Below are 22339 nucleotides of genomic sequence, written 5' to 3'. Positions count from 1 at the left end.
TTTCTTGAGCATCAAATCATCATATTATAGTGATTTCTGAAGGATCATGTGACACTGAAGACTGGAGTAATGATGCTGAAAATTCAGCTTTGATCACAGGCATAAATTACAGTTTACTATATATTCACATAGAAAACAGCTGATTCAATTATTATCATATAATATTAATATATTTAATTTATTTAAAAAGGTAGCCAGATAATGCAATTGTACACAAAACAACAACAAACAAAACCCCGGCACCTTCACAGCATTGACCCCTATAACTTATAATCTCTGAGATTTGCACATCATTGAAGTGTAAATACGCCTTTCCGAGCAGAGAGTCCGTCCTCCTCACGGTCACTGATTCTGACGGGACAAAGAGCAGAACAGAGCAAGAGCTGCATGAGTCATGAAGGTCCTCGCTGCTTCAGTCTTCATGTGTCTTCTCTTCCAGACCGCCGTGAGTTTCTTTTTCTTTCATCTCATCATATAGCCTAGAATACAATAATGACCGTTCAATCACGTCTGCTTCGCTAATGCCTTGGAAACATGTGCGAAAACAGTCATTATTTTTCCAAAAATGTATTTGGTGTTGCTGACAGAGAAATTACACTCATATTATAATAATGATAAAAATGTTTTCATATAATATAAATATTATATTAATAACAAAAGATTTAGGATTTAAATAATTTATTGTTGTTTTTTAAGTCCCAGTTTTTAATGTTGTTTATGTGTCTATGTGGTGTTTTTAATATGCTTTAAGACAAACCATGTGTAAATTCATAAGTCGACAGCATTGCTGAGTATTTTCTACTCAGACATTCTCTTTTTATTCTCTTTTAAGACAGTCTCAAAAACACGGTTTGAAATCGCTGGTGTTTCTGGCTGCGTTTACACTTGGTGTTAAAGGGATAGTTCACCCAAAAATGTAAATTCTGTCAGTAATTACTCTCCCTCATGTTGTTCAACCCCGTAAGACCTTCGTTCATCTTCAGAACACGAATTAAGATATTTTTGATTAAATCTGAGAGCTGGATCACTCCTCCATAGGCTTCTAAGGGATTGACACTTGTTCCCCGAAAAGTTATTAAAGACATCGTTAAAATAGTCCAAGTGACTACAGTGGCTCAATCTTGAGTTTATCAAGCGACGAGAATACTTTTTGTGCGCAAAAACAAACAAAAATTAAAGCTGCAAGCAGCATTTAGCGGTGTTCAAGCAGTTAAGGCATTGAAGATTTTTAACCACACAAGCATCAAAAGACATTAAGTTTTATGTAGCAAGCATTTAACCACTGACATCATAGATAGAATAGCCCATGTTTTAGCATGATTTACCATGTTCCAGTATGATTTACTATGAATCTAGCATAATTTACCATAGTTTACCATGGTATACCAAGTTCCAGTATGATTCACCATGCTTTACCCTGTTCTAGCATGGTTTACCACAATTGAACACATTCCAGTATGATTTAATATGATTGTAGCATGATTTGCCAGTTTACCACGATTTACCATGTTATAGGATGATTTATCATGATTCATCACATTGCTAGCATTATTTGCCATGATACACCATGTAATAGTATTATTTACTATGATTTACCATGTTTCTATCGTGATTTACCATGAATTACCACATTGCTAGCATTGATGTGAAGTGTCAGTAGCAATGAAGTGATACACTTTGATAAAAAAAAATGATTGTCTTATAATAGTTAACTTGGAAAAACAGGTTTGCTTTAGTGCAGAATACTGGTGAAAATCAGGTCTGTCAAAATGAAAGTGAGCCAATAAGTGGTCTTCTACTGCCCTCTGCTGGCCATTATACTTATTAATAAAAAGTTTTCACAGGTGCTTTTGCACTCATATGTACAGTAGACATATGCTTACACACACACACACACAAACAAATGTTGTTGTTTTTTCAATGCTATTGGGATGTGTCATTATGAAAATATACTTTAATGGTCTATAAGCATTTCACATATTTCTTTGTGAAGCTAGACGAGGACGGGACCTTTCAAACAAGCTATCCCACAAGAATCTAGGTGGTCTAGTTAGGGAGTTGCAGCTGTTCCAAGCCGGAGGTCTCACGGATTATATATATATATATATATATATATATATATATATATATATATATATATATATATGCAATATAGTTTTAATTAATATATATATATATATATAATATATATATTAATTTAAATGAATGAAATGATACCACAGAGACATTCTTCAATACTCAAACGATTGAATAAATGAATTGATTGTTAATGTTACTTATTTTCATATGCATCGTTTTTAAAAAAACATTGTATTATTCTGGCAATAAAATACAGTCTTGTTTTGTATGACTTGGTTTGATTCCATGTATTTTTTAATGGCACGTTTTTCATATTAACTCTAATAAAAATGCTTAAACACATTTTGTTATAGCTATTGATATTTGAAATAAATGGTAGGTAAAAAAAAAGCTTATTACAGGTTTCCCATTTAAAACGCAATGTTTAGTTTTCATTTGAACCTTATAATTTTATTGAAAACAATTTCTCAAATTTTTATGTTTACTCAATAACGCATGCTTACACACACACACACACACACACACACACACACACACACACACACACACACACACACACACACACACACACACACACACACACACACACACACACACACACACACTTTTGGGATGTTATTTTGAAAATCTAATTTAGTTTAATATAGTTGATAAAATCTAATTTAGTTTAGTTGAATATTTAGGTAATATAGTTTAATAATATTAAAGGATATTACCAGTTCATCATAATAATAATAAAAATAGCTTTAAGAAGTAAAATGGCCAGCAGAGGGCAGTAGAAGACCACTAATTGGCTCACTTTCATTTTAAACAACTTGGTTTCACCAGTATTCTGCACTAAAGCAAACCAGTTTTGTCATGTTAACTCCATAATGCATGCTTACACACACACACACACACACACACACACACACACACACACACACACACACACACACACACACACACACACACACACACACACGTGTGCGATATGTTATTTTTGAAATCTCTTTTAATGGTCTATAAGCATTTCACATATTTCTTTGTGATGTAATAATATAAAACTAATTTTAAAACTAGCTTTAAGCATTTGTTTGTTAGCCAATACTGAAAGCTGATAAAAGATTAAACATGTATAATCATGCTGCTCCCTCTAGTGGACAGCAGTGGTATTACAGCATATATAGAGTTGAAATGAATGAATGGAAATTTGGTTTTTCACTTATATGTTAGGGACGAGAAAGTGAAAAAATCTGAAACTCAGAACTTAGATAGTGTCCGAGGAGCCCTGTTGAACGAGACCATCCCGGTGTTGGTGGCCGATCGGGGCCGGGAGTTATGCCCGTTCAAAGGCATATCTTTTTGGGCTTATATCTTGGGAATGCCCAGGCCAAATCGCACCAAACTCGAATCGAAGCTAGGTGAAGACGAGCCCTTTCCAACGAGCTATCCCACAAGAATTTTGTGCGCGATATTCGCCGACGTTTAACGCCTCGTGATTAAACAAAATGGCACCAATGTGAGTGTCCACACCGACGCAAATAACGTCACGCTTAAAAGCGTAATTTTTTTAAAAACGCCTCGGGTTCGTTTTTGTTATTTGACGCGCCGCGTCAAAAACTATCCGACCAATGAGATTGGCGCTTTTGCTCACATGTCTAGAGCTTCTGAAGTTACAGTAAAACACAACTTGGGGGCGCTCAAACACAAAACGGTCTTGCCGAGCACACATACTACCAGAAAGTCTACACACTGCCAGGAAGAAGACGAGGAAGATGCAAGCCAAGATAAATGTAGAGCTGCTGGTCTCGTTGTGTCGGAACATAAGGAACTGTATGACAAACACAATGGCGACTACAAAAATATTGATAAAAGAGAACTGTTATGGAGTGGTATTGCAGAGCAAATTGGCCTTGATGGTGAGTTTCATTTCACTTAAATGTCTTTCATGTATATAGACTTGTGTACAGGGGTATTTCTGTTTTACATTAAGCACCATCTAAAGTCAGGGAATGAATGTCCATGTTCACTCGGCTCATCGTCAGTGAAAATCGCTTGGGTGTGAACACTAAAAACGCGTTGAAAAACGCTGGCGAATAACGCGCACCGATATTCGTCCCGGTGTGTATGCTTCTTTAGAAGCCTATGGAGGAGTGATTCAGCTCTCAGATTTAATAAAAAATATCTTAATTCGTGTTCCGAAGATGAACGAAGGTCTTACGGGTTGAACAACATGAGGGAGAGTAATTACTGACATTTTTGGGTGAACTAACCCTTTAAATTATACAGCATTGGTCATTTTTAACCAGTGGGCTTTAGCATATCATTAACGGGGACCTAGCAGAGGAGTCTCGAGAGAAGCCATGTTATCCCGGTATATTTTTCTGTAGATATGAAAAATCTGGTAGATTTTGCAATATTTGTATAGGTGTGTGATGTATAACGATGTTATGAAGAATGCCTTTCTCCACTGACGTTCTGAGTTGTTCAAAGCGTTTCTGATGATTGTTAGAAGGCAGACTGAGATGGCGATCGTGAACATGTTTATTGTAACCTTAGCAACACATTATTAGCTGTTTGATAAAGTCAAGCAAAAGGATAATAATATTAATTACCTTTATATGTCCGACGTTTTAAAGAGCAATACTATTGTGCAGCGTTTACTACAGTAAATTGGCCGAGTGGATCTCCGAGCTGCTGTGAGTGGAGGCGGGGCTCATTTGCATATTCATAGAACCGCGTATACTAAATGAGGCAAGAGTGTCGACATTTCAAAACTTTTTAAGGCATGGATATTTTTTTACACAGGTAAAAACGTTTAAATGTATCATTTGGTGATCCAAGATGAGTTTTAAAGGGATACTCCACCCAAAAATGAAAATTCTGTCATCATTTACTCACCCTCAATTTGTTGCAAACCTGTATGAGTTTCTTTCTTCTGCTGAACACAAAGGAAGATATTTTTGTTGTTTGATAGTTCTTTGGCACCATTGACTTCCATAGTATTTTTTTTTACTATGGAAGTTAATGGTGCCAAACAACTGTTTGGTTCCATGCGTTCTTCAAATATCTTCCTTTGAGTCCAGCAGAAGAAAGAAACTCATACAGGTTTGCAACAACTTGAGGGTGAGTAAATGATGACAGAATTTTCATTTTTTGGTGGAGTATCCCTTTAAGGGATAAAATTATTGGGTTAATGAGCTGATGAGTTAAATCAGAATCAGAATCAGAATCAGAATCAATTTTATTGCCAAGTAGTGTTGTGCACATACAAGGAATTTGCTTTGGTAATAAGGTGTTACCGAGGCTGCTATATCAGCGCCAACTTGAGAAAAAAAAAAACAGCATGACATGAGGAGAGGTGAGGAGAAAAAAAGGCGACCCCCAGACTATGCTCCTGTAAGGAGAACAGTCTGGGAACAGGAAAAAACACCTCAGCAACATTAGCACATAAACAGTACACTCTACAAACAAGACATTGCAACATGGTGGGGAGTGGGGGATGGAGGTAGTCCAGCCCAGGCAAGCAGCATCCGGTCCTGCAGCCATTATGGCGCTGGTCACAGACCCGCCTGTCAGACTGGGGGTACGAAGCGGCGAAGGCGTGGGATGGGGTGTGGGTTAGGTGCATATCTGTGTATGTGTAAGTTCATGTGTGTGTAGGCCTGGAGAGAGTCGCTAAGCCAGCACCATAATCTAGGAGCCTCAGTCCGCAGGATTGTCATAGCGATACACAGCAAGTTGCCATGGAGACAACCTTGATCATGTCCCAGGCAGAGTCAACAATCAGCAGGTGTCTGAGGAGTCGGGGAAGGAATGCAAGAGCGGCTCACTGCAGTGCTCTTCCGGGAGAGTTGTTGTTCCAGCAGCGGCCTTGGCCAAGGCCAGTGCTGGTAGGGGGGTGCCGAAACAGATAAGATTGGGATTGTTTGGTCTTCGGGCGAGTAGCCGCATTCAATTTATGCAGGCTATTCTCCTGTTCCGTTTTGGTCTCTGAAACGATCCATTTGCCTTTGCAAAGCTGCGAGCTTCTCCATGATGTTATCCATATTGTGGTTCATAGACCCAGTCTGAGTGCAGACAGCTCTGCCCACCGCTTCAATCATCACGGGCAGCCTTGCGGGGCTTTTGACAGCTGTCACCGTCTCCTTAGTTCCTCGGTAAACCAGGGCAATGCCTAATCCAATCAGCAGAAGACCTGTTATCATGGTGCCGAATAGGTAGATATCTTCAACGTCCTCCACGGAAAGAGCCGCCAGACACACGACCCGCCACCTCTCCCACGCGTCCATCGTGTAGCCAGCTGCGAACGTCCCGGCAGGGCAGTCAGGTTCCCCCGAACCCAAGCTTCTCGTCGAGAAGATGGTGTCAATTGCGTTGAGAGACCAGTTGATCAAATCCATAATTTCTTGGTTTTGGAGAGCAGTGTAGCGAGAGTCTCTCAAAGTACAAATCAGGTGTTTTTGATTAGGGAGACAAAGAAAACGTGCAGTGTTGGGGTCCTCCAGGACAGGTTTGAGAACCACTGATGTACACAACAGTGAAACAAGACTTCGCAATGGGTAATAATGTCAGTGGGGTTTTAATGTGTGTGGAGCTGCGTGTGGAACTAGATGCAGGTGTGAAGGTGATCGATGGAAACAGGTGTGTGCGTAATCAGTCCAGGGTGTGTGCATGAACAGTCCAGAGTGTGTGCGTGAACAGTTCAGGGTGTGTGTGTGAACAGTCCAGGGTGTGTGCGTGAACAGTCCAGGGTGTGCGTGAACAGTCCAGGGTGTGTGCGTGAACAGTCCAGGGTCTGTGCGTGAACAGTCCAGGGTGTGTCCGTGTGTGCGTGAACAGTCCAGGGTGTGTGCGTGAACAGTCCAGGGTGTGTCCGTGAACAGTCCAGGGTGTGTCCGTGAACAGTCCAGGGTGTGTGCGTGAACAGTTCAGGGTGTGTGCCTGAACAGTTCAGGGTGTGTGCGTGAACAGTCCAGGGTGTGTGCGTGCACAGTTCAGGGTGTGTGCGTGAACAGTTCAGGGTGTGTGCGTGAACAGTTCAGGGTGTGTGCGCGAACAGTCCAGGGTGTGTGCGCGAACAGTTTAGGGTGTGTGCGTGAAAAGTTCAGGGTGTGTGCGTGAACAGTCCAGGGTGTGTGCGTGAACAGTTCAGGGTGTGTGCGTGAACAGTTCAGGGTGTGTGCGTGAACAGTTCAGGGTGTGTGCGTGAACAGTCCAGGGTGTGTGCGTGAACAGTCCAGGGTGTGTGCGTGAACAGTTCAGGGTGTGTGCGTGAACAGTCCAGGGTGTGTGCGTGAACAGTTCAGGGTGTGTGCGTGAACAGTTCAGGGTGTGTGCGTGAACACTCCAGGGTGTGTGCGTGAACAGTCCAGGGTGTGTGCGTGAACAGTTCAGGGTGTGTGCGTGAACAGTTCAGGGTGTGTGCGTGAACAGTCCAGGGTGTGTGCGTGAACAGTCCAGGGTGTGTGCGTGAACAGTTCAGGGTGTGTGCGTGAACAGTCCAGGGTGTGTGCGTGAACAGTTCAGGGTGTGTGCGTGAACAGTTCAGGGTGTGTGCGTGAACAGTTCAGGGTGTGTGCGTGAACAGTCCAGGGTGTGTGCGTGAACAGTTCAGGGTGTGTGCGTGAACAGTCCAGGGTGTGTGCGTGAACAGTCCAGGGTGTGTGCGTGAACAGTTCAGGGTGTGTGCGTGAACAGTCCAGGGTGTGTGCGTGCACAGTTCAGGGTGTGTGCGTGAACAGTTCAGGGTGTGTGCGTGAACAGTCCAGGGTGTGTGCGTGAACAGTTCAGGGTGTGTGCGTGAACAGTTCAGGGTGTGTGCGTGAACAGTTCAGGGTGTGTGCGTGAACAGTCCAGGGTGTGTGCGTGAACAGTCCAGGGTGTGTGCGTGAACAGTTCAGGGAAAGGCAGAGCAGTAGTGGAGCGCCCTCTCGTGGCACTCGAGGGCAATCCAGCCGATAATCATAACAAAACTACATTAACATGTTAATTATGGAAGCTTGTAATTGCCACTTTTTAAATCACAATTCTGACGTTAAAACTGCCATTTTTGGTATTATGAGTTCATAAATTACATTTGCCAGGTAAAAAGTTACCTTTTTATATTCGGTGGTGGAAGCAAGCTTCCAAAAGTTAATGGATTGATGTACATTTGACATTTAATTAAGTTTGTTTTATCTTATTAGACTCTGGAGGAACAACCAACACCCGATGGAACCCAACACCAAATCCAACAACAGTCATTTAAAAAACCAGAGCAAAATCAGAGAGCAGATTCAGTGCAAAATCCAGATTCAGTTCAGGGTGGAAAACCAGAGTCAGACTCGGAGGACAAACCGGATTCAAAGTTGGAGGAAAAAACAGATTCACAATTAAAAGAAAAACTAGATCCAAAGTTGGAGGAAAAAACAGATTCACAGTTAAACGACAAACAGGATCCAAAGTTGGAGGAAAAAACAGATTCACAATTAAAAGACAAACTAGATCCAAAGCTGGAGGAAAAAACAGATTCACAGTTAAACGACAAACAAGATCCAAAGTTGGAGGAAAAAACAGATTCACAATTAAAAGACAAACTAGATCCAAAGCTGGAGGAAAAAACTGATTCACAATTAAAAGACAAACAGGATCCAAAGTTGGGGGAAAAAACAGATTCACAGTTAGACGACAAACAGGATCCAAAGTTGGTGGAAAAAACAGATTCACAATTGAAAGACAAACCGGATCCAAAGTTGGAGGAAAAAAAAGATTCACAATTAAAAGACAAACTAGATCCAAAGTTGGAGGAAAAAACAGATTCACAATTAAAAGACAAACCGGATCCAAAGTTGGAGGAAAAAAAAGATTCACAATTAAAAGACAAACTAGATCCAAAGTTGGAGGAAAAAACAGATTCACAATTAAAAGACAAACCGGATCCAAAGTTGGAGGAAAAAACAGATTCACAATTGAAAGACAAACCGGATCCAAAGTTGGAGGAAAAAACAGATTCACAATTAAAAGACAAACCGGATCCAAAGTTGGATGCTCAGTGTCTGCTTCAGAATTACACACGGTTGTCTTGCTCAAAAGTGTTCTGTCCTCCATGGAGGCGATGTATCGGGGGACAGTGTGTCTGTAAGATGCCGTACAAGTGTCCACGTCAGGATAAACAAGCGTGTGCACTAGACGGATCGCATTATTACTCCATGTGTCAGGCCAAAGCCATCTCCTGCAGATCCAACAAGCCTGTGTTCTCTCACTTCAGCTCATCCTGCAGTGGTGAGGACACAACCCTTCATTAACTAAGAGTACGTTTACACGACAACGATACGCTTAAAACAGAGAAGTGTTTCCTTTGAGTTTTACAAGTACAAACGACACCATTATTAAAACAATCCACATTCACACAGATCCGCAAAAACAAGTGAAAACGCTGTATTCTGCTGCCAGGCCAGTAGATGGCGATGAAACGCTATGGACTGAACACGTAATACACATGTGCATGACATCATCGTCTGCAGAGAATCGCGTTTTTTTTTATTACACAAAGTTTTTTTCAAAAACTTGAACTTTGAAACCCGTTGTCGTGTAAACGATCGACCAAAACGCATAAAAAGTTTTATGTTTTTAGTTGAAAATGGTGTCGTGAACTAAAACTAATGTTATTAAAATGTTATTTCTGAATGTTCTTTGAGTCCTCACAACGTTGTTTTTTAAATGATCTAAAAATGTTGTTTCTTGGTTACATATTAAAAAAGTTAACGCAAAGACAAATGATTTTTAAAACTATTTAACATCTATTTTGTTGACAACTAAATGTGAATATTTTAAAATTTAAAATGTTGATTTCTTTCTTTTTTGTGCTCTCCTGACGCTCAACCATAGAGCGTGGTGCTCGCAACACCAAGATCAAGGGTTTGATCCCCAGCAGAATTCCAGGCATTAACTGATGTTATGTATGAATTAATGTATGCTTTTCTTTCTTCAAATAAAATTATCTGCCAAATGCATAAATGTAAACATAAATGCCCTCAGAGGGCAGTTTAGAAACTGACATGACAAAATACATAATTTTGGGGGTTTTATTTTGGGTCTGTGCAGCTGCCTTTAAATATGAAATTTACTAACATGTCAAGTCAAGTCACCTTTATTTGTATAGTGCTTTTTACAATACAGATTGTATCTAAGCAGCTTTACAGAGATAACAGGAAAATAATGCAAAAAAGTTTGTTTCTAGAAGAAAATAGCATCACAGTCCAGCTTTAGTAAGTTCAGTGATGGTTCATTTCTGTTACATATAATCATACGATTTCAAGACAAACACAGCACAGTATTTCTGACAACCCAAAGAATGTGTCAAACTGACGGGAACTCGAGGCAAGTGTCAGATGATTTGGTGTGTGATTATACAGTCCTCACCTGTTTGTTTGCATGTGTTTGTGTCCAGCGGAGGAGAAGGTGGAGGCATTTCTGGAGAAATATGACTCTCATGATGTGGTCATGATAAAAACGAGGAAGGGAACAATGCCTGTATGTGGCAACTGGAATATGGCGTCAGCTAATGTGGTTTGCCGAAACCCTGTGAAAGAGGCCAGGTAAACACACACTCATCACTACACTCATCACTACACACACACACAAGAATCCTCTCGACTCAACATGTTTCGGATGTGTGTTTTTTTAAATATGTTTTTCACGTTTCATGTTTTTTGCTTTTATTTCTTTTGTCTGTGTCTCAGAGGAGCGGAGGCGGCGACTAAAATCAAACGTTCGTCTCTTGGCAAAGCATTTGATTGGCCAGAGTGCATGAGGGTTCGCTGCACGGGATCCGAGCTCTCATTGGCTGAGTGCACCATCTATGACCCACAGCCAATCACAGAAAGCTCTGAGGTGGCCGTCGCAAAGTGTTACCAACACAAAGGTGCTTTTTAAAGAAAATTAAACATCCTACTTTGAAGGGATAGTTCTCCCAAAAAATTAAATTATCCAATAATTTACTCACCCTCAAAGTTTCCTGAGCTTCGACTTCCTTCTTTCAGCCGAACACAATCAGAGTTATATTAGAACATATCCTGCCTCTTCCAAGCTTTATAATGGCTGTGAATGGAGCCTGAGTTTTTGAAGCCCAAAAAAGCTGATCCATCCTAACAGTAATCCATACGCCTGCAGGGGTTCATAAAGGCCTTCTGAAGCCAAGAAAAATATCCATATTTATAACTTTATAAACTATAATCACAGGCTTCCAGTAACGGCTGTACACAAGTCTAGTTCCGGTGGAAGAGTGACCTCTGACCCGACGCATGATGAGTGACCTCTCGCCCGACGCATGACGAGTGACCTCTGACCCGACGCATGATGAGTGACCTCTCGCCCGACGCATGACGAGTGACCTCTGACCCGACTCATGAAGAGTGACCTCTGACCCGACGCATGACGAGTGACCTCTGACCCGACTCATGACAAGTGACCTCTGACCCGACTCATGAAGAGTGACCTCTGACCCGACTCATGAAGAGTGACCTCTGACCCGACGCATGACGAGTGACCTCTGACCCGACTCATAAAGAGTGACCTCTGACCCGACTCATGAAGAGTGACCTCTGGCCGACTCATGACAAGTGACCTCTGACCCGACTCATGAAGAGTGACCTCTGACCCGACTCATGAAGAGTGACCTCTGACCCGATGCATGACGAGTGACCTCTGACCCGACTCATGAAGAGTGACCTCTGACCCGACTCATGAAGAGTGACCTCTGACCCGACGCATGACGAGTGACCTCTGACCCGACTCATGAAGAGTGACCTCTGACCGACTCATGACAAGTGACCTCTGACCCGACTCATGAAGAGTGACCTTCATGACCTCTGACCCGACTCATGAAGAGTGACCTCAGACCCGACGCATGACGAGTGACCTCTGACCCGACTCATGAAGAGTGACCTCTGACCGACTCATGACAAGGGACCTCTGACCCCGACATGACCTCTGACCCGACTCATGAAGAGTGACACCTGACCCCGACACATGACCTCTGACTTGACCAATGAAGAGTGACCTCTGACCTGACGCATGACCTCTGACCTGACCCATGAAGAGTGACCTCTGACTTGACCCATGAAGAGTGACCTCTGACTTGACCCATGAAGCGTGACCTCTGACCTGACGCATGACCTCTGACTTGACCCATGAAAAGTGACCTCTGACACGACACATGACGAGTGACCTCTGACCCGACGCATGACCTCTGACTTGACCCATGAAGAGTGACCTCTGACCTGACGCACGACCTCTGACCTGACCCATGAAGTGACCTCTGACCCGACGCATGACTTCTGATTTGACTCATGAAGAGTGACCTCTGACCGGATGCATGACGAGTGACATCTGACCCGACGCATGACTTCTGATTTGACCCATGAAGAGTGACCTCTGACCCAATACATGACCTCTGACCTGACCCATGAAGTGACCTCTGACCCAACGCATGACTTCTGATTTGACTCATGAAGAGTGACCTCTGACCCGATGCATGACGGGTGACATCTGACCCGTGTTGTGGTTTTCAGTCTTTGTAGAAATAACTTCAGAGATCTTGGATTTCAGAAATAACAGACTTTATTTTCCAACAAATAAAGCCTAACGTTCTCTGCAGAAGACACGCTCACGAGGTCTTTCTCATTCTACCTTATATACCAAGCCTTTCGACCAAGATGGTCACAAACCTATAGATTATTTGTGGTGAAGGTCTTTTCCCACGTGACTTCTTAGAATAGAATTTTCTGCAGCAAACAACATTCCAGGCCTCTCAAAAATCACTCACAGAGGTAATTCAAAGTCACACAGAGAGAGTCACACAGAGAGTAAAAGAAATTCAAAGTCACACAGAGAGGAAATAATTGTGTATAAATATATAGCTAAATTACTTATTTTCTAACTAATAAAATCTTCAACACCCGACGCATGACTTCTGATTTGACCCATGAAGAGTGACCTCTGACCCGACGCATGACCACTGACTCGACCCATGAAGAGTGACCTCTGACCCAATACATGACCTCTGACCTGACCCATGAAGTGACCTCTGACCCAACGCATGACTTCTGATTTGACTCATGAAGAGTGACCTCTGACCCGATGCATGACGGGTGACATCTGACCCGACGCATGACTTCTGATTTGACCCATGAAGAGTGACCTCTGACCCGATGCATGACGAGTGACCTCTGACCCGACAGATGATCTCTGACCCGACGCATGACGAGTGCGTATGGATTACTGTTATGATGGATGAGCTTTTTTGGGCTTCAAAAACTCAGGCTCCATTCACAGCCAGGATATGTTCTAAGATAACTCTGATTGTGTTCGGCTGAGTCATTTACACCTAAGATGGCTTGAGGTTTATGAGTAAATTATGGGATAATTGTCATTTTTGGGTGAACTATCCCCTTAATGAGTGAGTGCATTTGGCACTTCACACAAATATTTCAAACAAAGTATTCTTTGTTTTCTTCATGCAAACTATAATACCTTCTATTTATTTAATTTTCTTGAAATCCCATGAAATAATATTTTCTGCTGTTTCCACTTTGGTCTCCCATAATTTTTAGAAGAATTAGAGGCACATGTTTTTAGTTCTGAGAACAATAAGTGATGTCAGTTCCCTTTCGATCATTGCGTCAGTTTTTGCTGCCTTTATAAAGGGAACTGTGGGCCGACTGCCTATATATGAATATATATCCTATGTAAGAATTGCAAGATAAAATTTAAAAAATCGCAATTACCTGTTTTCATTCTGTGGAGGAAACAAGCTTCTATAGTTATCTATTATCTGACATAAAAGTGACTTAATATGCGTCAAAGTTTTTTTATTTGGAAAGGTGAGCATTATTTTCTGTGCAACTATGTTACTGCATGATCGACCTCCCCAGTGTAACAAAAAGTAACGTTTAATGTAAATTCATGTTGGGGTATTAATCTGCTGACCCTTCACACACACCCACACACACACACACTGATGTTTAATCCCTGTGTAGGCGAGTGCAAGAAGTTCCTCTGTACGAACGGGAAGTGTTTAAACAAAGGAAAACCCTGCAATGGCATCGATGACTGTGGAGACAACAGTGACGAGATGTGCTGTCAGGGTGAGTCTCTACTTCCTGTCTCTGTCCGTGACATCAGCATTCCTCTTCCTGTTTCCCACAATCCCGTCTGTTGTTTGCCGTTTCTGAATAAAAAACTATTTAGTTTTTAGTGAAATGCATTACGTTTGTAATTGTGTTATTAATAATAAAAATGTAAGAACAACTTACAGTATTAAAAACGCAAGACTATCCTAATATTCCGGTTTGTGTTGTGAAGGATGTGATGAAAGCAAAGCGTTCCACTGTAAGTCGGACGTCTGTATTCCCCGTCAGGCTGTTGGAGACGGAGTCAGGGACTGTCTGGGAGGAGAAGATGAACTGGATGGTCAGTGAACTCTTTTAATATTTTATTACTTCAGTTCCAGAACAAGCGTCTCTCTCTACAGTCCTCAGAGGACTAGATTGCCTGAGGACAGAGTTCACACTTCGTGAATTCAATGGCAACATTTCAGAACATTCAAACCACATCTGTGTTTTCTTCACGCAATTTGATATATAAGCAAATATGGTACAAATGACTTACCGTTTTTCATCCCTGCCATCCTGTGAGAAAAAATCAAAACCCATCTGAATGTGTCTGTGATTGAGATATATTTAACACATTCAACACATTTCTCTTTTCGCGTGTCCTTCATGTTGCCAACATTTGTTTCAACGTGGTTCTGTGCTGCAGGAAATAAAAACATAATTACCAATTGTATCTCACAATTTGAACTTACTTCTTGCAGTTGCAAGTTTATATCTCACCATTTTCATTGTTTATTCTGTGGCTGAAACAAGCTTCCATGAGAATCCCAATACAATGTTTTCTGTTTTCTGTTAGAACGGTGTGTGTTAGCGGTAAGTTAATAACTAATGATCTTTACAACGGAAGTGAATCAATCAATACTAACTTTATCTGGACAATAACTTTATTCTAGATCTGCTGTAAAGCCTAAACAATCTCTGTTACTGTAATCTCCTATTATCACTGTAAAGCTGCTGTGAAACTCTATATTGTTAAAAGCACTGTATAAATGAAGCTGACTTGACAATATAAAAATAATACAAAACAAATACATAAGGAATTGTTAGAAGGTTCAGTCAGTCATACTTGCTGACTTTTAGAAGTGTTTTTGTTCCAGAATAACTGCCTGTTCTCTTCTTTGTGTTTCAGAAAAACCCAAACCAAAGATTAATCCACAAGATTTGTTTTCCGATCCAATGTCGGGTAAGAACAAACTCTTATGACACTGAACATCCAATGTCTCACACTTCAGCAAACAAAACCCTCCCGAAGCCCAGACAGCAACATAAATAGCCTTCGCCCCGGAGGAACCGCTTCAGTTCCTAGAACTACTGGCGGGAGTTCCCGGATGTCGGCGTGTTCGCACCGCAGGAACTAGGAATGATTTTAGTTCTAGGAACTCCTTTAGAGGAACTAATTTACTCCTCCTCCAGAGTTCGGTCTATAGGGACTACAGCAGAGTTGCCAACTTTTGAGTTTTGCTTTGAGTGAGATTTTTTGGGGGGGGGGGGTTAGTGAGATTTGGTGACCTTGTTGTAGGCTCACGTGCCGTTTGAACTGACACGCTACAGCGATCTGTCACATTTAAAAGCGCCAAAACGTTGGAAATATTGACAGAATCTGACAGCTGAGAATTTGTTACATATCAAAAGTAACCTTTTCCGTCTAGTCTGTCGGTGTCAGTGTCCTCTTTGTCCACGATTTTTCTCTGCGTGAGAAAATGTAGTGGTCCAATCAGTAGTTGTAAAGAGCCTGAACTTGCTTATAGTAATTCAGAAATAAGTGCACATGAGTGAAAAAAAATACAGCACAGAAGAATGTCTAATTTAGCTTGAGATTTCTTTGTTGAGCATGAGAACGTGAGATTGAGGCTGAATGCGTGAGTGTCACGCCAGATGTGTGAGAGTTGGAAACCCCGCTACAGTGACGGTAGTGTTCGCTGATTGGCCGAGAAACACCAGCACCCGCCATTATCAAAAAAGCTAAACTCACAGATTATTGCCTATATATTTACTCCAGAAACTAACTCTACAAACATGTAAAACAGAGATAGATGAAGCTCTTAATCTTTACTCTGAGGAGAAACTTCAACATAACCTTGAGGAGACCGAGAGAAACATGATTATGTATTTCTGCTCAGCAACACTGAACATCAAACACGCCAAACGCTAATAACTTTTCATTCCTGTCTACTTTCTATGTATAACAGTTCTATCTCATATACCATTAGACAGGACTGTTAGCCAGATCGTAAACTAATGAACACAGAGAATGTGAGCTCTGGCGTTCTCAGTGCCGTCAAAATAAAAGTCACAACAACAAGTGTGTCTTACGTCACAGAGTTCCTACAGGCGGTGCGAACGCAACCAGGAAAACATTCCTGAGGGAACATTAGTTCATTGGGATCAGCCCGATGGCGAGTTTTATATAGTGTTTTATATACTATCCGATGCGAAAGCCCCTTTAGTGTCAACGTTCTGTCAAGGTTCTTTCAACATTATGAACAAACGTTCTTCCAGGTACGATAATAGAACGTTAGCACAAAGTCATCTGGTCTTTATTAATGTTCTCAAAACGTTACAGAACATTATTTATACATAATTCAAGGGATGTTTTTTCTGAAATATTTTAGTTGGATGTTTGTCTGACGTTTTTAAATGTTTCTACTTGTTTCAAAACCTTCAGAGAACATTCAAAAGTAACATTCCCACAATGTTTGAAGAATGATACAATGGAATGTTTCCTTAACGTTCATATCACCAAGAAAAACTTTTTGCAAAGATTTAAAAAATATATTTTGAACATTCAGGGAACATTCAGAAATAATGTTTTGTAACTTAATGGGAACGTTAGCAAAACATTGTTAGAATGTATTTTTGTTAGCTGGGCAAATGCAGCTGTATCTGGAGCTTCATTCAGCCGAATCCACACATCAGCTGTGTCATGTTGTTCCAGAGATCAAAGCGATCCGCTCGTTTACCGAGAGCCAGCTGCAGTGTGGCGTTCCCAACATGGAGTATGTCGACAAACAAGAGAACGTCGCGACTCTACATCAACGCAGAAAACGCTTAGTCGGAGGGGAAGAGGCCTTACCGGTCAGTCTGGGAAAACCTCAGAAACACTAGGGCTGGGCTGTTTGATATATATATATATTGTGGTTTCCACCTTCTGGCCAATCTCTTACTTTAAAAAGATGTGTAAAAATCCAGATTGCCAATGAACAAAACCTTTAATTCAGATGATAAAGCTTACAAGCTTTTGATCATACTTTTATATAGTGTTTTATATAATATGCAAACACATAACTATCCACAAATAAAGATACAAACAATCTGTTTTGGTGCAAAGTGACAGAAAAATTTCAATAGGTTTTAAAATCGTTTTACAACTGAACACATATTGATCCATATTGATTATAGTTATCATCCGCTGGTGTGAATGCTAATACAGTTATCGTTATAGTTATCGTCTGCTGGTATGAATGCTAATACAGTTATCGTTATAATTATCGTCTGCTGGTATGAATGCTAATACAGTTATCGTCATAGTTATCGTCCGCTGGTGTGGATACTAATATAGCTATCGTTATAGTTATTGTCCACTGGTATGGATGCTAATATAGTTATCATTATAGTTATCGTCCGCTGGTGTGGATTTTAAAGGGATATTTCACCCAAAAATGTAAATTCTGTCAGTATTTACTCTCCCTCATGTTGTTCAACCCCGTAAGACCTTCGTTCATCTTCGGGACACAAAATAAGATATTTGTGATTAAATCTGAGAGCTGGATCACTCCTCCATAGGCTTCTAAGGCATTGAAACGTGTTCCCCGAAATGTTATTAAAGACATCGTTAAAATAGTCCAAGTGTCTACAGTGGCTCAATCTTAAGTTTATCAAGTGACGAGAATATTTTTTGTGCGCAAAACAAACAAAAATAACAACTTTATTTCAACTATTGATTTCCTTCTCTGTGGGCCCCGACTCAGTTCACTAGTGTAACAGCGTAGTGTTACGTCACACGCATCACACACATGACCAGCGTCGGCCAATAGTGAGCCTACGTGTGATGTAACACTACGCTATTACACTACGCTATCACACTACGCTATCACACTACGCTAACTGACTCGACGCCCACAGAAGAGGAAATGAATAGTTGAAATAAAGTCGTTATTTTTGTTTGTTTTTGCGCACAAAAAGTATTCTCATCGCTTGATAAACTTAAGGTTGAGCCACTGTAGTCACTTGGACTATTTTAACGATGTCTTTAATAACTTTTCGGGGAACAAGTTTCAATCCCTTAGAAGCCTATGGAGGAGTGATCCAGCTCTCAGATTTAATCACAAATATCTTAATTCGTGTTCTGAAGATGAACGAAGGTCTTACGGGGTTGAACAACATGAGGGAGAGTAATTACTGACAGAATTATCATTTTTGGGTGAACTAACCCTTTAATACAGTTATCATTATAGTTATCCGCTGGTGGAGATGTTAATATAGTTATCGTTATAGTTATCGTTATAGTTATCATCCGCTGGTGTGGATGCTAATATAGTTATCGTTATAGTTATCATCCGCTGGTGGAGATGTTAATATAGTTATCGTTATAGTTATCGTTATAGTTATCATCCGCTGGTGTGGATGCTAATATAGTTATCGTTATAGTTATCATCCGCTGGTGTGGATGCTAATATAGTTATCGTTATAGTTATCATCCGCTAGTGTGGATACTAATATAGTTATCGTTATAGTTATCATCCGCTGGTGTGGATGCTAATATAGTTATCGTTATAGTTATCGTCCGCTGGTGTGGATGCTAATATAGTTATCGTTATAGTTATCGTCCGCTGGTGTGGATGCTAATATAGTTATCATTATAGTTATCGTCCGCTGGTGTGGATGCTAATATAGTTATCGTTATAGTTATCGTCCGCTGGTGTGGATGCTAATATAGTTATCGTTGTAGTTATCCGCTGTTGTGGATGCTAATATAGTTAGCTTGTTTGCTTGTATTATATCAACAACGTAGCTTGATCAGTAAACTGTCAAAATTTCACTCAGCATAAAAAACTGCCTCTTTGTTTTGGTTTGACCTCTGTGTGACCTTTGCCCCTGCAGACTCAGATACAGTGGCAGGTGGCCATTCAGGACGACGGCTCGATCCACTGTGGAGGGGCGTATCTTGGCGGCTGCTGGGTTTTGACCGCCGCCCACTGCGTCAGGTACAACCAATCGGTAGTGGTGGGCAGATCGAGGCTTCGAAACAATCCGACACTCGTCTCCATGGCGACCCCTAGTGGTCAAAACAGTGTAAATGCAACAACACCCGGGCCAAACATGCATAAAAACACCTTTTACAAATCTATTGCAAATATTTTATTGAAAGTAAAATCTTTCAAATGCAATTATCTAATCATCTAATACGATTATTGAGTTTCTATATGTTCTCTTATCAATTGTCAGGGTTTGTTTTATGAATGGCTCAACTAAACAGGCCAATAAGAGACTATTAACTACCATTATTCATTTTAATTATACTAATGTCTAATTAAAACGTCCACAAATGTATAAAACTGATCAGAGATCAGGTAAAACCCACAGACACTTGTTCATTGGTTCTCAGTGAAACAGAGATCATCGCCCCCAACGGTGAACCATTGAAATTGTGTTTTCAAAACATTTCGAAACAGTTATGACGTAATGAAGCCTTGTTTACTGAAATCATGTGACAGTTTGATACACTCTCCGAAGCATTCGTAACAAAAGATTCTTAAAAGCTTCGAAGCTTCATAAAGCAGAGTTTTAAAATTGCCATCACTACCAATCGGCACACGTTTAGATCAACCTGTACAGAACAGCTACTGAGAATAGTTGCGCATTTGCGTGTTGTGTGTTTAGGCCCAAACCAAAGTCCTACCGAATCAAATTCTCTCTCTGGAAGAAGCATCGTAAGCAGTTGACGACAGACAGCATCCCGGTGAAGAACATCATCATCCACCACGAATATAACGCACAAACCTACGCCAACGACATCGCCCTGGTGCAGCTGGAGCCGCTGAATCTTTCGGACAAGTGCATGGAGGATAACCCGGCGGTGCGAGCCGTGTGTGTGCCCTGGTCCACACAGCAGTTCCAGCCCGACGACACCTGCACCATCTCCGGCTGGGGCCGCGACAGAGGTTCTGCTACACGCCGCCATGGGGAACCCGCATTTTACGAATTTAGTTTTAATCCATTTATTCGGTTTTCATTTTAAAGGGATAGTTTACCCAAAAATGAAAATTAGCCCATGATTTACTCACCCTCAAACCATCCTAGGTGTATATGACTTTCTTCTTTCAGACGAATACAATCAGAGTTATATTAAAAAATGTCCTGGCTCTTCCAAGCTTTATAATGGCAGTATATTTTTGAAGTCCATCAAAGTTTATCCATCCATCATAGTGCATATCCATAGACGCAGTTTTATGATGGACAGATGCACTTTTATGGACTTCAAAAATATACTGCCATTATAAAGCTTGGAAGAGCCAGGACATTTTTTAATATAACTCTGATTGTATTCGTCTGAAAGAAGAAAGTCATATACACCTAGGATGGTTTGAGGGTGAGTAAATCATGGGCTAATTTTAATTTTTGGGTGAACTATCCCTTTAATATTATATTATTTAATATTATCGTTATTGGTTTGAACTGGGTTTTAGATTATTTAAATCTGAAAGTTGTTTTAATCCAGTTGGGGTTTTATTGTCTCTATGTCTGTTTGTTTAAAGCGGGAATGTCAGCAGCGATTCTGAAATGGGCAAATGTGACGATTATTGGTGATTGCAAGAATTATTACAAGGACCGTTTCCTCCCTGGAATGGAGTGTGCAGGTATATGTGTGTGTTTGTGTGTTTGTGTGTGTGTGTGTGTGTGTGTGTGTGTGTGTGTGTGTGTGTGTGTGTGTGTGTGTGTGTGTGTGTGTGTGTGTGTGTGTTTGCGAATTTGTGATCATTCGCAGAATATAATACTGCCTTCACATGCTTTCAGAATCATCGTTAATACATGTTTCCTCATCAGGAAATTAGACATGTACAGAAACATAATTTTCAGAGCCCATAAACTGCTTTCTCCTTCAAAATTTCACATTTAATTCAATGTGTTATTTGCCGTTTCTTTGCAAATTTACTAGCAATTTCTTAGTGAAAATGTTTAAAAACCAACTGTAAATCAGCAGATAAGTAGCAAAGCATTTCGTAATTATATTATATGAAACCTTTGTTTAATTAACGGAACAGTGCCATGTGCTCAGTGACTGGCTCACCTGTTCCTGGTCTCTCATTGGTTGTGCTCTGTGTCAGGTGACCTGGAGGGGAAGGTGGACTCGTGTCAGGGCGACTCTGGCGGGCCGCTGGTGTGTAAAGATGCTTCTGGCGTGTCGTACGTGTGGGGGATAGTGAGCTGGGGTGAAAAATGTGGAGAAGCCAATTATCCCGGGGTCTACACAAAAGTGGCACATTATTTCGACTGGATCCGCTTCCAAACAGGCTGGCCGGCTGTAACCAAATATAACCAGTAAAATTAACTAGTTAATATTTGCAGATTGATTTTACTGTATGTGCTTTTGAACTTTTTTTTGTTATTGGTATTAAAATGCTTATTATACATTTATCAGGCAATTTAAAAGCTCAGTCCTGTTTCTTCTTTTGGCTTCCATGCATTTCGTAGTTTGTGGTGTTTCTGAGAAATTAAATGTCTATGTTGCATTTCTGATGTGAATCATTCCACATATAAAATGAATATATTTGCAACTGGATTTTTTCTTTTTTTCTTGACAATACAAGCATTTATTTATGTTTCCTGTACTCACATAAAAACACCTGACTGCTTTGAAACTTTATATGAAGAAAAAAAAATTCAAGACAATTTTATCTTTATACACTGATAAATTCACTGTAGTTTTGCAGTCATTTATTGTTTCTATATATCAAAAACTATATTTCTATAAAAACAAATAAAATGTTAATGAAGAATCAGTTGCACTTCCGGGTACAGACATCACGCGCTGTGCGTAGGGCACCAAGTGCTGAGGGGGAACCAAAAATAGCTTAATGAAAAATCAATCATCATAACATAGTCCTAATAATTATAATGCCGAT

The 22339-nt window shown here is 40.7% G+C and overlaps 1 protein-coding gene and 1 long non-coding RNA gene across 2 annotated transcripts; one reads left to right on the top strand and one right to left on the bottom strand.

The window, feature by feature from the left end:
• Positions 1 to 287: 287 nt before the first annotated feature.
• On the top strand, positions 288 to 21991 carry cfi (complement factor I). The gene is made up of 12 exons (XM_077230779.1): positions 288 to 445; positions 8250 to 9324; positions 10493 to 10640; positions 10785 to 10966; positions 14082 to 14189; positions 14407 to 14514; positions 15346 to 15399; positions 17152 to 17291; positions 19317 to 19420; positions 20097 to 20377; positions 20972 to 21073; positions 21542 to 21991. Exons 1-12 carry the CDS (start codon positions 395 to 397, stop codon positions 21757 to 21759), a joined length of 2571 nt encoding a protein of 856 aa, XP_077086894.1. The 5' UTR covers positions 288 to 394; the 3' UTR covers positions 21760 to 21991.
• Positions 13424 to 21600, bottom strand: LOC143738747 (uncharacterized). Its single transcript, XR_013203991.1, has 4 exons — positions 21505 to 21600; positions 14713 to 14856; positions 14358 to 14595; positions 13424 to 14272 (listed from the first exon to the last, which is right to left on the bottom strand). It is a non-coding gene; the product is annotated as an uncharacterized LOC143738747 (long non-coding RNA).
• Positions 21992 to 22339: the final 348 nt, after the last annotated feature.

Source organism: Siphateles boraxobius, unplaced genomic scaffold (assembly GCF_051911475.1).
Source record: "Siphateles boraxobius isolate OS27281-9 unplaced genomic scaffold, OSU_SipBor_1 150, whole genome shotgun sequence".
Taxonomy (NCBI): domain Eukaryota; kingdom Metazoa; phylum Chordata; class Actinopteri; order Cypriniformes; family Leuciscidae; genus Siphateles; species Siphateles boraxobius.
Note: the sequence above shows the minus strand (reverse complement) of the source record. Positions and strands in the feature narration are given on the sequence as shown.